The sequence below is a fragment of the Orcinus orca genome, chromosome 13, assembly GCF_937001465.1.
Source record: "Orcinus orca chromosome 13, mOrcOrc1.1, whole genome shotgun sequence".
Lineage (NCBI taxonomy): Eukaryota > Metazoa > Chordata > Mammalia > Artiodactyla > Delphinidae > Orcinus > Orcinus orca.
Genome location: NC_064571.1, coordinates 36,789,206 through 36,806,652, shown reverse-complemented (window position 1 = coordinate 36,806,652; position 17,447 = coordinate 36,789,206). Strand labels below are relative to the sequence as shown.

General features: G+C 44.9%; 1 protein-coding gene and 1 non-coding gene across 3 annotated transcripts in view; both read right to left on the bottom strand.

Annotated features, from left to right (window-relative positions):
- SPRED2 (sprouty related EVH1 domain containing 2) overlaps window positions 1–17,447 on the bottom strand; it is a 122,963-nt gene that overhangs the window by 10,676 nt on the left and 94,840 nt on the right. For both annotated transcript variants that reach the window (XM_033400390.2, XM_004277000.3), the window contains exons 3-4: window positions 16,187–16,355; window positions 13,721–13,785 (exon numbers count right to left, since the gene is read on the bottom strand). In XM_033400390.2, the coding sequence (XP_033256281.1) occupies window positions 13,721–13,785; window positions 16,187–16,355 (234 nt within the window). The remainder of the gene's footprint in view (window positions 1–13,720; window positions 13,786–16,186; window positions 16,356–17,447) is intronic.
- On the bottom strand, window positions 4,586–4,658 carry TRNAG-GCC (transfer RNA glycine (anticodon GCC)). Its single transcript has one exon. It is a non-coding gene; the product is annotated as a tRNA-Gly (tRNA).

Here is a 17,447-nt window from a genome sequence, read left to right as displayed (position 1 = left end):
CACTGTGGAGAACAGTATGGAGGTTCCTTAAATAATTACAAATAGAACGACCATATGACCCAGCAATCCCACTACTGGGCATATACCCTGAGAAAACCATAATTCAAAAAGAGTCATGTACCAAAATGTTCACTGCAGCTCTGTTTACAATAGCCCGGAGATGGAAACAACCTAAGTGTCCATCATCGGAGGAATGGATAAAGAAGATGTGGTACATATATACAATGGAATATTACTGGTACATATATACAATGGAATATTACTCAGCCATAAAAAGAAACGAAATTGAGCTATTTGTAATGAAGTGGATAGACCTAGAGTCTGTCATACAGAGTGAAGTAAGTCAGAAGGAGAGAGACAAATACCGTATGCTAACACATATATATGGAGTTTAAGAAAAAAAAATACTGTCATGAAGAACCTAGGGGTATAACAGGAATAAAGACTGTGTCCTACTAGACCTACTAGAGAATGGACTTGAGGATATGGGGAGGGGGAAGGGGAAGGTGTGACAAAGCGAGAGAGAGGCATGGACATATATACACTACCAAGCGTAGGGTAGATAGCTAGTGGGAAGCAGCCGCATGGCACAGGGATATCAGCTCGGTGCTTTGTGACCGCCTGGAGGGGTGGGATAGGGAGCGTGGGAGGGAGGGGGACACAAGAGGGAAGAGATATGGGAACATATGTATATGTATAACTGATTCACTTTGTTATAAAGCACAAAGTAACACACCATCGTAAAGCAATTATACTCCAATAAAGATGTTAAGAATACAAAGGTTTCTACAGATCTCAATAAATACTTTCTGAATCAGTAGATAAGGGCCCTTCAGTATGATTCAAATCTCAAGGGTTAAACTCTTATCCAACACCCGTGTGCCAGGCACGTCTTAGGTTAGAAGCTACCCTCGTACTAAACACTGTAATACACACTTGCCATTTAGTTCTCTTAACACATCCCTCACCTGGTGTTAGTCACCTGAATCCATCCTGTTTTCTGTGACCTGTGTCCAGGTTAACAATGTAGGGAAAGTCATACTGAGAAATGGGGCACAGCCGGTATTTCCTAGTACTCCTCAGCCAATCAGACTCTCCCTTCCAATGCTCCCATCTTTCCTCCCCAGCCCCGGCCAGCCTCTTCCCACTGTAAAGTGCAAAGTTCCTGGACAATTTTCTGACAATTCAGAGAACGTGAGAATGAGAAAGGCCTTTCGAATTCTCCTACTCTGACAACAAAACTGTACAGAGGAGCCGTGAAGCCAGAAGGCTGAGGTGTGCCCCCAGTTTACCGCCTCCTGCGGGGAGGTCCCAGCCCGGCCCACAGCCTCCTGCCGCCAGCCTGCTCTGGGCTTAGAGCACGCAGGAGAGGTTCCATCGGAAGCTGAGGCTTCCCGTCTCTGCTATCAGATAAATCTTGTCAAGAGGCTCAAGTGACCTACCAACAGAAGGAATGTACTATCAGGGTATCTCCAAGAGAGGCGAGAGGAAAAACCTTTCATCACACGTACCTCTGGACTGGTGCCCCCTTCCCTGCTCGTGGAGAAAAGCAGCCACTAGGCTGTGCACATCCGCACATCAACAAGCAAGATTCTAGAACATGTCTCTGTTACTTGTGTGCACAAGCTAATGACACCCACCAACCTACCAATCGGAGAGCTTCACCTTCCACCTGGAAAGACTGGCTGCGTTTTCAGCTCGCCTTGGTGGTGGGGCGAGGGAATCTCGGAAGTGCTGCAGGTTTGAGCTCAAGAAGAACAAAAGCAGAGGTCCTCTGTGCTTGGGGACCTCAGGCTCCTTAGTGGGGTGGCTTCAGCGGCAGGCTTCCTGAGTCAGAGCAGGCAGTGCCAGCCTTTGATGCCACCCACTGTGAACAAGGCCAGACACTGCCACTGCGGCGCCGCCCACTTGTAGGAGGTCCCGTGTGACCGGAAGCAGTGCGCACAACCACTGTCACCTGCAAATGTACCCGCCAAAAAAACTTGCCTCCGGGTTTGCGTTCGACTCCAGCTCAGTGTCAATGCTCTGTCAAAAAGATGTCCAATTAAGAAGGCTGTAACCTAACATGAGGCACTGAACAACAGAAATGCGATGGAATGTTATAATGCTAAAAAACAGGGTCTCAGCCCAGGCAGACTGGATTTGAATCAATTCTCTGCTAATTATAAGTTGTCTGATTTTGGTCAAGGTGACCTCTAACTCCAGTTTTCACATCTGCAAAATGGAGCAAAAATTGTCCTCAGGGTTACTGCAAAAACGAAATGAGATTAAGCATTTCCATTTTCTAAACAGTCACTACTGATTATATAGAAAAGTTACTGATCCTGTGATCGGGTCCCCTTGCTTAACTCATAAAAATTCAAATGCTTTATCCAGTGATTCTCTGGACTTTTCTAAGCAAATCCTGTCACCCACAAAAGATAGTCTGGTCTCCTTTCCAATATTTGTACCACCTTTTTCTTGCCTTACTACATTTTGCCAGGGTTTCCAGCATGATATGGAAAACCAGAATGTCTCTGTTTGTCTTGAACCTAACTTTGGTGGGACTTCTAATGATTCTCTGTTATATATAATGTTTCCAGATAACTGGAGTGATTATAAAGTTCCCAAAGTTTTGGACTTTCCTGATGGCACAGTGGTTAAGAATCCCCCTGCCAATGCAGGGGACACGGGTTCAAGCCCTGGGCCAGGAAGATCCCACATGCCGCGGAGCAACTAAGCCCGTGCGCCACAACTACTAAGCCTGCACTCTAGAGCCTGCGAGCCGCAACTACTGAACCCTCATGCCACAACGACTGAAGCCCATGCTCCTAGAGCCCATGCTCCGCAACAAGAGAAGCCACCGCAGTGAGAAGCACGCGCACTGCAACGAAGAGTAGCCCCCGCTCGCCGCAACTAGAGAAAGCCTGTGTGCAGCAGCTAAGACCCAAAGCAGCCAAAAATAAATAAATAAATTTATAAAGTTCCAAAAGTTTCCTTGGATTCTAGATTGCTAAGAGTTTTCACCAAAAGATGTTGGATGTAACCAGATGGTTTTTCTGTGTCTATTGAGATGACTACAGTCTCTCACCTGTTTCATTAATGCATGGATCAAACAGTTAAACTTTGCGAATATAAACCATCTTTGCATGCCTGGGATACGATCTACTCTACTGGTCTTTCATTACATTTGTTTTATAAATATTTGACGTGATTTGGTAATATTTTACTTTAAAACGTTATGTCTAGATTCATAAGTGAGTTTGGCCCCTGTTTTTCCTCTACTTGAGCTCATCTTGCTAATTTTTGCAGCAGGGTTACGCTAGTCCTGTCAGCTGAGCTAGGCAGTGTTCTACCTTTTTCTATACTTTGGAACAATATCTATAACATGGAAGTTCTTTAAAAAAAAAAAATTGAAGTACAGTTGATTTACAATATTGTGTTAGTTTCAGGTGTACAGCAAAGTGATTCAGACACATACATTTTTTCAGATTATTTTCCATTATAGGTTATTACAAGATATGTAATATGGTTCCTTGTGCTATACAGTACATCCTTGCTGCTTATCTATTTTATGTATGGGAGTTACGTTTCTTAACCACCTAAATTTGGTCCCCCTTTTAAGGGGTATACCTTTGACTACATTTTCAAATTTTTCTGTGGTTATATTAAAACACGTATTTTGAGTAATAAGCTTTGCATGGCCTGGTCCTAAAGGCAGTAATCTGAGACAAGAGTTTAATAAGGAAGCACAGGAGGCTGAGAAAAGAAAGGGAAAGGAGGTGGAAGCAAGAGTCAGAGGGCACTAACATGATAGAGTGGGCCCCTCCAACCTTAATAAAATAGAGACACGACCAGCCTGATCAAGTCCACACTGGTAGGGAAAACACCGGGAGGCTGGCAACCAACCATTAATTTTCTTCTCTCTCTTGGGGATGGAGACACATGGGACGGATGCCACCTCCAGAGAGGCAAGCAAACAAGTACAGCTGCTTGATCCTCTCTGTATCCCCAGGAGCACATGAGCTGATGTGAACACGCAGCTTGTAGAGCCAAGCCTGATCCGAGCAGCCATTTCTGGGGAGTGACAGGCCTATGTGTTTTGAATAAGGCATAGAAAACGAAGTGAAGAAACTCTTTAAGGAGCGAATCTGCGCCATCCAGGAATCATACAGAAACGTTAAGCAAAAATAGCACTCCTCGGAGGGAACTGGGAAACCTCGACTCTAGGCCAGGCTAGGCCACGTGTCTTGGGCCAGGTGTTAACCTCTGCGGGCCACAGTGTCCTCATGTGTAAAAGAGGGAGTCGCCCTGGATGATCTCCAAGGGCTGTTTGAGTTCTAAAACTTTTCTGTGTAATCGTTCTGGCTTCCTCCTCAGAGCGTTACAGAGGAGTCTAAGACTATTGCTTAGTTGAGTCGAGAGCCACAGGATGTATGCCAACTATACCTCAATAAAAAGTAAATAAAATAAGAAGTCATCACCACATAGGAAAAAAAGCTGCAGGATTAATTCAGGCTGACAAAAGCAGAATTCTGCCCTGTCTTGTAGATGCTGCGGAAGTTCTTTTTCTTGGCTGTACCCCGCGCCCTGTGCAGGATCTTAGTTCCCTGACCAGGGATCGAACCTGGGCCCCCTGCAGTGGCAGTGCAGAGTCCTAACCACTGGACTGCCGGGGAATTCCCGATGTTTTGAATTTTTAAAGACAGCTAGCTAGTAGTTATGACCCCAATTTGTATTATTTTTACTGCAATCTACCACCAAAATAGATTTCAGCCACTGATACAACCAAAGCAATATTCAATATTCTTCTTATTGCAGGGGCTTCCAGTTTATTTTTTTAAAAAGCATGTATGCACATGTGCAATTATATATAAGTATATAGCATTCTCCTCAGCCTTGGGCTGGGAGATGAGACTGATCTCATGGAAGTCTGGGCACCTTCTGCCTCTCAGAAGACAGTAAACTGTTCTGGGCATCAGGAGACTGCCGGCTCCGGTGGTTTGGCACTGAGTTGTCGTTTCTAACTCTTCAGCAAAGCAAGCCTTTCCCCCCAGTAGCTGTTAGACTGGCAGGCCTATGGCTAATCCTTTTCCCTTTGGTAAACAGGAACTTGTCCCCCATTCTGTCAACAGGTCGCACTGGCTCACCTGTCCTCAGGGCCTACATTGGTTCCAGGTGTCCTCTTTCAAAGAGGCAAGCAGAGCAGGAAATCTTTTACAGCTCCAGCTAGCAGGCAGTGTGGGTCTAAGAGGCTGCTGGTGGGGGGAAAGGAGATGACTCTGTCCTAGACTCTAAGACATTATTCTGTCCAGGACCCGGAGGATAGATAAAGTGGGCATTCTTCTACGGTGAAAAACAACAACAAAACCAAAATTCCCACACACAAAAAAAACACAAGTTTTGGGGCTTCCCTGGTGGCGCAGTGGTTAAGAATCCGTCTGCCAATGCAGGGGACACGGGTTCGAGCCCTGGTCCGGGAAGGTCCTACACGCCGTGCAGCAACTAAGCCTGCGCGCCACAACTACTGAAGCCTGCGTACTCTAGAGCCCATGCTCCGCAACAAGAGAAGCCAGCACACTGCAACGAAGAGTAGCTCCCGCTCGCCACAACTAGAGAAAGCCCGCACGTAGCAACGAAGATCCAATGCAGCCAAAAATAAAAATAAATAAATTTATAGGAAAAAGTTTTATGTTTCTAAATTTTGAAATTAGGTGAAATTTTGACATGAAAGGAAAGGACTCTGATAAACCCACAGCTTAGCTTCACTGGCAGGGCTGTGATCAGGAAGTGGGTTTCAGGTAACCTTGAACATGTACTCTGCATGAATTAATAAAATGGAAATAGTAGTATATTACTATCCACAGCTTAAAAAGATGAGATGATACATGTGTAAGTGAAGAAAGACACAAGTTGGTGGACTACCAAAATGCCTTTGGGCTTCCTGAAATTGAGAGCATCTCAAAGCTTTTGTTTGAACCTTAGACATTTAATTGCTTTAATTTAGCCACTGTAGGTATTACGTGTTGAATAAAAAGATCCTCCTCTTACTGTGCAATGTGAGCTTGATAATTACTGGCATTCAGAAGATAAAGCAGCTCCCACCCATCTTCTGAGAACTTCCATGCCACCCCATGCAGTGCTGGGTCTCAGCCAGCAGCATTAATGGGACGCCGCTCCCTGGTGTCATCCACAAAGCATAGCTGTCCTTCCTCCAAAACATTTTTGCTTTTCTTAACAAACCGCCATAGATTAGTTCCACTAGTCAAACTCTGTAGAGGTAATTTACATTTTCAACCTATTTTCTCTTTTACTTATTCTGTTCCTGCACCACTCTATCCCAATCCCTTAATTCCAAGGGTAAAGACAACAGAAACTTTTTTTTTTTTTTTTTTTTTTTGCAGTACTCGGGCCTCTCACTGTTGTGGCCTCTCCTGTTACGGAGCACAGGCTCCGGACGCGCAGGCTCAGCGGCCATGGCTCACGGTCCCAGCCGCTCCGCGGCATGTGGGATCTTCCCGGACCGGGGCACAAACCCGTGTCCCCTGCATCGGCAGGCGGACTCTCAACCACTGCGCCACCAGGGAAGCCCAACAGAAACATTTTTGATCAACTGATCTTCTAAAATGTGACTGGGGCTCTCAGGCGGGCACAAGAGAACCCCATAGTGCCACTGAAGAAGTCAGTTGAGGTTTTAAGCCAATGTGCTAGTTGAAAAGTCCATTATTTAGGCGGCTCTTTGGCAATGATGAGAATCTGGTATATTTCATATGCGAAATCTATTGAAACTTATTGAATAAATATTTCCTTTTCTTAAAGTTCTCTGAAAGTCAGCAAGCAGATTTGGGGTTTGCATTCTAGGTGAACAGTGTATGGAACTGAGCACAAGTTGCTTCACCTCTCTGAGCCTTGGGGACTTTATCTGCAGAAATGGAAGTGTCAATAAGTACCTCATGGTCAGCTGTGAGGACCAAATACAGTAACGTACATGAAAGTGCAGGGCACAGTGCCAGGGATAGCTCCACGCCACAGTGCCTTTCCTTCTCCTCCCCTTGGGCCAGCAAACAGAAACTCAAAGGAAATATTTCACCCTGGGAAGGTATTGAGTCCAAAAGGATCAATGATCACAGCTAATTAATGGCAGAACCAAGTTTAGACTCCTGGCCTCCCCCCAACTTCCAAACTCTGCACAAACAGGAGTCATATGCCACTTTACCTTTTAAAAACATCCCCTTTCTTAGAAAATCAGTAAACGAACCCCATTTATTACAAAACTGGTAGATTTGCCTTCAGTTTTAATGTGTGTTGGGGATGGATTAGGTGGAAAAAACTCTTCAAGAAAAGGAAAATTTTGTGGTATGCTGCAGTCTTCTGCTTCTATAAGTGAAAGCTTGATATTTACAGAGTTCCACAAATTCATTTTTTTCTACTTAATCAAGAATGAAAATAACCACAACTTGCAAAGACTCAAAAGCTCACCTAAGACAAACTGCTGCTTCATACTTTGGTTTCAACCACATGTTCTAGCCACGCTTTAGAAAATACCTGAAGTGGACAGGAGGTGTTGGAGATGTCATTAGGAGCAACTGCTCTGAATAACCAGAAAGTAATCAAATGCAGCTTGTGAGGAACAGGATATCAAGGGTTCAAGCATAGGGCACGAGGAAGAACCACGTTTTCCAGTCTGGGCAAAAACATGGCTAAAATCTGACAATGCTGTAAAAGACATTTTTCCTACGTGAAGGAGGACTGCCTACCTAAACAATTAAAGGACGATGAAACACCACAACATAAACAAAAAAAGAAAAAAAAAAGAAAGGCTGGTTAACATCTTTACTGGAGTATAATTGCTTTACAATGGTGTGTTAGTTTCTGCTTTATAACAAAGTGAATCAGCTATATGTATACATATATCCCAGCCAGCCTTTCTTAACTGGGTTCTAGGAGAGAATTCCAACCCACACAAAATGCTATGAATGACTCTTCTCGATTCTGCAAATGACGGTACACAGTTAGTGCTATTCTAGGTGCACAAGAGAGAAGTTAACTTGTTACATAGGATGGATGCTGTGAAGTGTGAGGGGTTCATTAGGAATCTCTATTGAGAAGTGCTGCCCAAATCCAGAAGCAATACTGAGGTGGGAGAATAAACCTTGGAGGTGGGAAAATAAATCAAAACCTTATAGGGACTTCCCTAGTGGTCCGGTGGCTAAGACTCTGCACTCCCAATGCAGGGGGCCCCGGGTTCAATCCCTGGTCAGGGAACTAGATCCCACATGTCGCAACTGAGAGTTCATATGCCACAACTAAAGATCCCACGTGCCGCAACTAAAAGATCCCGCGTGCCGCAACTAAAAGATCCCGCGTGCCGCAACTAAAAGATCCCGCGTGCCGCAACTAAAAGATCCCGCGTGCCGCAACTAAGACCCGGCAGAACCAAATAAATAAAAAAGAAAAAAAGAAAAAAAAACCTCATATAGGGCCGGACTTCCTATTGCTATTCTGCGGACTTCTAGGCTGTAACACACACTCGGGCTCCAAGTCCGTCACATGAATGGGCCACACGGGGCACTGGTTACATATTTATCCTCTTATCTCTTCTCCCCTTTCCAACTTGGGTCCAGGAGAACCTAAAACATAACTCTTGCATAAGACTGACATATAAAAATAGAGCAGCTGAAATACCATAAATATAATTATTCAACAAATGCAGAGCAAAACGGCAGTGGTGAACGGGATGAACGAGGAGATGGTGTTCGTTGCTCCTCCACTATGAACTGGCTGTGTCATCTTAGGCAAGTCGCCCATCTGACTGCACGACTTGTGTCTATAAAATGAGGCAAATCCTACTTTGTTTGCCAGAAGGAAGGAGGCTGGCTCAGCTGACATGAAAAAATCCCTTCCAATTCCAAGACCTAGAATGCTGAGGAGTTGGCACGTCTACAGGTATTCTCACCTCCTTGCAAGCCAAACATTTCCAGCTAACTCTTTTGTCAGGTCTCCTACCTTTAATGTGCCATTATTTCCACGGTGGACACACTTTCCTCCTCCCTTGACCACCCCCCTCCCCGTCTTTTTGAGCAAACTCCCTCTTATTTTTTTCTTTCTTAAAAAAAAAATCAATACGTGTATATCATTTAATAGCTCAAGTAGCGATCTCGCCCCTCCCCATCTCAGCTTATCACTCCCCAGAGAAATAAACCTTCAATTCTTGTGGCTCTTTCTCCTTGTATTTCTCTCTCCATCTTTCTAACAGCATCTTGTTAATACTACTCTTTCCTGATTTGCAGCTTTGGATATTATTTAAGGCCTTCTTATTATGGAAGATGAAGACTTAGCTATTTTCTACACCCCAAGTATCTTTCTATAAAGCAAATATTTCCCTAATCCCCCAGCTTTAGAGACAGAATCCAGCCACTCAGCACAATGACAGCTGAAGCACCGACAGCACTTGACCACAGATTCTCGACGAGCCTGCTCTGGAAGTACGTGTACCCTGCAGCTGCATTCTCCCAAGATCGTATTAAAATTCTCCTTGTCTAGCTACGAAGATGCTAATAACATTTGTAAATGATTTTAGAGCTCTGCAGCAGTAAATAAACCACCAGGTTTCAATGGATCCAATCCTATAAGATAGGAACTTGGAAAATTGTTCATTAAATGACTATAAAACCCAGAGCCTCTCTAGTTCTATATAGTCCCTTTACTCACTGCCTCCCCATCCCCGATGACCCCCCTTTCGTTGTGGGCCCCAAACCCTCTGGGCCCAGAGTCTTCAACTGTAGGGCTCCAGGAGAACGTCAGTCTTAGGCTGGGGAGCAAAGCAGCTCGGCCTCTCCGCGGAGCTACACTGTCCATCTCTCAAGGGCACGTGGGCCTCCTCCACAAGACAGGCCAGAGCACGTGTCTCCCCCACAAGACAAAAGCACAACAGAGGGATAGACTCTCGAGGGTCCTTCCATTCTGTCCCTCTCAAGGCTCTCCAGCTCCGGGGAGAGAAATGAAAAGCTGTCTGCCAGAGGCACGGATGAGAGCGGGCCCCCAAATGCCCGCCACAGAACACTAGCCTCTGTTGTCGTTGCTTTATACGCTCTCCGTTACTCATCTTACAAATCTGTACCAAATGGCTCAGGCACTGGAATTCCCTCCCACATCCATATTTAATGCCAGGCACACCCTGGCCACCTAGGGATTTGCGTGCACCTGGATGGATCACGTAATCTGAGGTCTCCCAGGGAGCAGAGGAGACCATGCGGGGTGGACGGCAACAAGGAACATGAACAGCCAAAGGCTTAGAGTGGGTGATGATGCTTGGAGCTCGTCTCCTAGTTGTAGATGCGTCGGAAAACACAGCAAGAAAAATATGACATGAAGCTACAGAGAATCCCTCAAACTCACCCACCTTTAGATGGTCCCCCAGGATAGCAATAAACCCAATGAGTAAAATATGAAACCCTATGATTGTTACGTACTATGTTGGGGTTCAGAGCACCCATTTATTGAGCACCTATACAGCAAAGCTTTATAAGGTTGTAGAGACTATAATGAGGACTGCTTCTAATTAGATGAAGAGTCATTCATTCAGCAGATAAAATACGAAAACCAAAAAAAGCGGCAGGCTTTCAAGTAGCAAGAGAGAAATAAACAAGAGTACTATGGGATTTGAAAGGAGAGAGAACAATCCTAATTGGTTCAGGGAGAAATACTAAGACACATAGATGGAAAAATAGCCCAAGACTCAGAGAATCAGAGCAGTGGCTAATCTGGAGTCTCTGGTGGTGGTTCCATCAGGAAAGATGTGGACACACACCAGGCTGGTGGCAGGAGAGGCGTGGGATGACTGCAGAGGCAATGTGTTGGCGACTGGCAAGACGCATGGGCAGAGTACGTGGGTATCTGTCTGCACACGCGGGCACACATGCTAAGCTGGATGCTAATTACCATCCTGAGAAGTCAGGGGGACAGGCTGGTTTAGGCTCCGAGAGTCAGGAAAGTATGAGACAGCCCATGCTTGGCGAGCACCCAAGCCCAACAACTTCTCCACGGTGGATATGGGGGTGCCCCTTCCTCCACTTCATCCCCCAACGTGGAACGTGCATCCATATGTTGTCCAGTGTCCTATTTTCTTCCCGGTCCCAAGGAATCCCCTGAAACAGAGGGAAACCCCTGGTTCCAGCAGCAGAAACAAAAGACCTCCTCCTGGTTCCTCAAGTTATGCCTCTGAAGGTTTTCTCCCGCATACACTGTTCTCTTAGAAAATTCTCATTCTGGCTCGTCAGAAGTTGTAAGAGGGTCTATCACCATTTATACTCTTTCTATAATAAATGAGTTCCAAGTTCTAAACATCTGTCTTACCAGTATAAGTTTTAGAACGCAACAAACCTTGGGAAGCTATAGGCTACACAGGAGTTAACGCAGCTGCTCTCTTCCATGGCTCCAGCTTTCAGAAATCTCCCTGATTTCTTAGGACAAAATGTCTCACGACAGGGAGCTCGTGAACAAACAGGAAACCTGGCGCATTAGTCCCTGACGACACTCCCATCCTTACATGGGATGTTGCTGATAGTCAATGGCTTAATGACTGGGCTTGTCTTGGGGAAGGGAGGTAGTATTATTAATAGGCCCCTGTTTGTAAACAAGTGGAAGGAAGGCAAGGATCATATACATCAGGGCCCACAGGGAATGCAATTAAGTCGCACTCCTCCTGCAGCGAGTTTCCGAGTGTCTGGAAGCAGCGGAGCTGTTTCTATACTTCCTTCCAGGCATTCGGCCTTACCCTAGAGCAGCACATTGATTCCCTGTGGATTAAAGGACAAAACCAGGAGGGATGCTGGCTTCCATCATCAGCCTGTTCCCTCTTGCCCTCTCCTGCTTCCATAAATCACTTCTGGCAGGTAGCTGGGAAGCAGCTGCGAATGACAGTTTTGCTCTGGAGCACAGGAAGCCACCTTTTAACCCGCCTGCTGTTGTTTGTCTCTCAAAACGTGACAAAGGAACAGATGTAAGCAACATGCCAACTGTCGAGAGGATCTCCTTGGAGCGCTATAGGAAGCCTGCTCAGAGCCACATTACACCAGCCGCTGTGCGGAGGCACAACTGAGTTCATTTCCTGACACATCCCCCCCACACACACACACCGTTGCCCCCGTCCCAAGCACTCTCTACTCATGTCAGGTCGGGGTCTGCAATGCTCAGGCAACTCAGTACATGCATCCCTGCTGCCACCTTCACTCCCCGCCTCGAAGCCCGTTCCCAAACCCTGTTTCTAATGCCACCGAGGTCCGGTCCAGCCTCAGCTCCCAGGGGTCTTCTCTGACCCCCACAACCCTCCTTGTAAAGGACCTTGGGCCAGAGCACTTTACAGTCTTTGCTGGCTTCTAAGCTTCTCACAGGCCCATCTCATTGCTTTCCAGACCACCCAGTTACCTCCATGAGGGCTTGAGCTGGGTTCACACACCTCTGTCTTCCCAAAGTAGTGTTTTTCAAATTACTAGTTGCAGGATGAGCGGGTCGGGAATCAAGTTTAAAGGGTTGCAACTAATATTTAAAATATTAAATAAAAACACAGCTTATAAAAGATACTCTTGGGACAACTGAGGAATTATCAGGGAACTATCAGATGACATTATGAAATTCCTATTAATTTTCTTAGGTCCAGTAATGGTGTTGTATAGGAGAACGCCTTATTTTTACACAATGCATGCTCACGTATTTAGAGGCGACTTACTTCCTACTGGATCAGCAGAAAAATTATGTGTGTGTGCGTGTGTGTGTAAGTTCACACGCATGCACAGATAAAACAAATGGGGCAAAATGTTACAACTGTTGACTCTAGGTGTAGAGTATACAGGTGTTCACTGTACTATTCTTTAAATTTTCCTGTATGCTTGAAAAGTTTCATAATAAAAAGCAGAAGAAAATAAAAAGAGAAAAAAGCCACAACGCAGGGCATGAAATACGATCTGGTTTGGGATGTCTATGGATGTGTGTCCTAGGTTACAATTTAAATGTATTTCTTCCTGTGGGTCAAGGCCGAGACTTTGAAATGCTGCCCTACAGCTCCTGATGGCACAAGCACACAGCTGGTGCACACTGAACTGTTTATTTAATTAACTTCTAAAAGCACAGAATTTTAGTGAAGGGGCGAGCTGAGAAATCATTTTGTCTCCAGTTACATCCCATTAACTCAAGCTGTGTCAAAATATCCAAGCCATTTCCTGCCTTAGCACACTTGGCTCTAACCTCAACTCCGCCTTCAGGACTCTTATCAGATGTTTAATTACTCATCAGGAAGGCTACTCCCCTGCCCCGCACCCACCGTGCAAGGGAGGTTGGGGGAGCTGGTTGTTAATGCAAAACTCTGAGAGTAGGGTGACCAGTTGTCCCAGTTTGCCTGGGCCTGAAGTATGTATTTTGCTGGACTAGGGACTTCCAGTGCTAAAATTAGGACAGTCCCAGGCAAACCAGGATGGTTAGTCACCTTAAGTGTGAAGGAAGACCAGGAGCACGCCCTGGACAGCTCTAGGAGAGCCGATACTATGTGTCTTGTAGCATCACGGCAACATGAGGGACCAGGGAAAACCCAGGGCAGCAAAATTATGACAAGGCAGAGATCTCCCTGACAGCATCCCAACAGCAACAGCAAATACCAAATTGCCAAGTGTCTCTCATGCCCCTAAACAGAACCTCTCTCTGATTATTCACCAACTCATCTGGAAAGCAAAGGACCATGGGAACTTACTGTAAAAACGTCATCATCACCAAGCTCAGCCTCATTGTGGATGGTGGAAGATGATGTTGTTGAGCCTAAAAAGACACAAAAATCACAAAAAGGTGTTTCTAAAGAGGATAAGTCAAAGCCAATCATTTAAAAAAGTATGTTTAAATAAACCACATCCTATTCCTTTCACATGTGAATCACCAGCAGAAATATGTTACCTGGGAATTAAATGCTTTTAATTTACCCTTCTTAATCGACTTTAGCCAGCATGTTCCCTAAATGAACTTTGCCTACTCTTGTTCCCAAATCAATCCCTCAAACTCCCTCACTGGCCACTGGAGACCAAGTACACAGAGAGGCACCACAGAGGCCATGCATCATGACCGGCCTCCACCAGTGACCCCCATGCCCCCACAGTGTAGTGGGAAAAGCAATGGATGGAGAACTCCAGGTTGGACGGGCCACAATCTCACTGCATAACTGGACTTAGAGGTCAGGGCTTTTCATTTACTCACGAGGGGATTTGACTAAATAGCTAGTGTGATTGCTTCCTGTGCTGAAATTCAGACACTGTACTCTAAACCCCAGATTGTGGGAGCCACCTTCTAAGCTGATACCTGGGCAAAGAGGTTTTCTCTTGCAATACTAGGGTACCGATGAGTTTTCTTCGTTTTTGCGGGCCAACGTTTAGGTTCATTTAGGCTCATGTCAGAAAACTCAGTTTATTCCATCAGGGAAAAAAATGGTCATTTAGGGTTCAACTGGTTTATCTGTTCAACGCTTTCTTCATTCTGGTAGGCAAGTCACTATAACTTCCCCTTTTCTTTCCTAATACCACTCTGTAATGTGTGGATCAAATCAACTGACACTGTTAATGGCCAAAAGGAAAAACATACTTAAATTTGCATAAGTAGGGCTTCCCTGGTGGCGCAGTGGTTGAGAGTCCGCCTGCCAATGCAGGGGACACGGGTTCGTGCCCCAGTCTGGGAAGATCCCACATGCCGCGGAGCGGCTGGGCCCGTGAGCCATGGCCGCTGAGCCTGCGCGTCCGGAGCCTGTGCTCCGCAACGGGAGAGGCCACAGCAGTGAGAGGCCCGTGTACCGCAAAAAAAAAATTTGCACAAGTGATAGATCTACCAAAAGGGAAATTTAGTCTCTATCTTCTCCTTTTCTTCGTTAGGTCTTACAAAATGTACATTTGGAAAATATTTTGCTATTACATGAAACTGAAATCAAAAGACTTGCTCAGAAAGAAATGAGAAACATTTACATTTCCAATGAGGGATCACAGGAGGAAAAACAAGTCCCACAATACCCTGTGTGCAATTCCTATTGATCTCTGAGGATTTTTCTCTACTATTTGAATTACTCTAGTCAATCAACGTTTAAGGCAAGTTCGATAGAACAGAGCTAGGTAGAGTGTATACAGAGAAAAAAATTACAAAAGAATCAAATTTTGTGTGTAGCCTCAGTGACTAAGTACACGGACATACTGCTTCTACCAATAATACAGGATACTTTCTCTTCTAAACATTTAAAAGCTATGTTTAATAACAAGATTTTAAACATTTGCCACTTGTGTCAGATCTATGATGTGAACACTGGCTGTTACTCATTTTGGCCACCCTGGGATTGCAGTTCCCTGATTCGTGTTCCAGCCAGAACTGTCTCCCTGCTGATGTTAAGAGATGTTTCTTTTGAGATTTGCTTTTCTCTCTTCCCCCAAATCCGCAATGAAGAAAATGACTTCAGAACATATTTTTTCATATACAAATAAAACATATATTCTTTTGCGATTAATCTCCCCAAATTCTGAATTTGGCTTTACCGTGCCTTGCTTAATATTCCTTTCTTCACAGGGCCCTGGCTATGGAAGCTTGAACCCTTTGATTTGATAACTGAATGTGTCGAAGTGGAGAATTTGTGTGTTTGGACTCTGTGGATTCTAGAAAAGCCCACGAGAACTCACTGCCCAAGAGCCTTCCAGGCCACGATTAAATGCAACACAGTGTTTACCAGCTGCTCACCCATGGACTAAGGAGTCACAGATCCCTCTGCCTTTTCAGTAGCAGACGTACCCCCTGGGCTCTCCTTACACAACAGTGGGAAGGCATGGAGATTTCTGGGCCCATTAGAATCTATTCTCCACCTCTGGACCAGATCTGACCAAAGCTGTTTCTCAATAGTCAGGGAAAGGTAAAACACATCAAAAAGTCATTCACATGGAAGTCTAGAACTTGTCTTTTCAGAGCAGAGTCTAAAAACCAATTGGAATCACTCGTTACTCTGAAACCCATCTCCTTTTCCCCTGCACTGTCACTTCAAGTTTTTTTCTCCTTGGATGTTCCTAAAGTTTTGGCCTCTACTGACCTGGCCCCCAACCTTCCTGCAAATAATCCACAAATATATGATGGCAGACAATTCAGATTAAAAAGAACCTGGAAACCTCCCATAGTCCCACTGAGAATGCAGCAATAAATTCAATACCTTCTATAAGGTCTTCGATTGCTTTCCTCACTCCCCTGTCAAAGGCTCGAGCATCCGCAGGGCTTTGGAAAGTAAGTCCAAACTTCCTATTGTCGACCTTCCAGTGATGAAAGGTTGGGTTGGCTTTGGTGTAGACCAAGTCCTTTCTCACATAGCATTCCAATACCACCTGAAGGATTGAAACACACAGGCGGGTTACTGGTTAAATCGTCATGATTGCGTCTGGTTACAAAAATCTAACTAGGAACCATCGTCCTTGGTGGCAACTAACGAAAACCCTCCCCTCTGCCTTCACGTATCTTTGAAGGCTTCTTGGAGGAAGGCTTTGTCTGCCTCTGTTGACCATGCACTCCTTGCTACCCCGTACCCTTGGTGGTCCTCCCTTGGTGGATCTCAACCTTCCTTCTCCTGTCCTAATGCGTGTCTCTCAGTGACCTCAAATTCAACAAGCTGAGAAAATAACTAACTTGCTCTGAAAATTCTGCCCCTAGTAACTTCCCCTTATCTAGCAATGCCAACCCCTCTCTTTTCATTCTCTCTGGCTCAAATCTCTGTGGTTTTCTTTTGCCTCTTCGGCTTTCTCTATCCCCCGTATTATTATTCACCAAGTCATTTCATTTTTCCTTCAACATCTTTTGTATCAACCCTGTTTCAATTGCTAGTACCGTGATCTAGGTCTCTACTAACCTTTTATCTGGATTATTAGAACAATCTCCAAATTTCTAGCAATCTCGTCTCAGAACGGCCTTTTTACTAAGCTATGACTTTGAGCAGATTGGCTCAGACCTTTGACCTTTTTATCTCTAAAGCGGAAGCAACACCAACATTATCAATGAACGTACACAGGAACATGCTTTGAAAACACCAAACAGTAAGAAACCTAACAGGGCCACACACGCTTCCCAGTATATCGCGTTATGTTTTACTCTTTTATTTACTTCCGTTTTTGTCACCTTCACAATTTAGTCCTTGGTTTCATATTATTCTCTACCAGTTTCGTGTGCATTAGTTTTGTTCCCCTAACTAGACTGTAAAAGATCAAGGTGTTTTATAAAATAACTCCCTCTGTGTGTAGAGTGCTATTGCGGGTAGAGACACCAGAGTTTAAGATTATAGAATAAAAGAGGCATTGCAATCATGCGAACGTAAACTCCAGTCTTTATTCATAGAAAGCTCCAAAATATTGACAATATTTATTTCTATGGTTCCATGATATATATATCAAAATGATTTTGCTAACTTCTACTGGCTTTGATCTTGT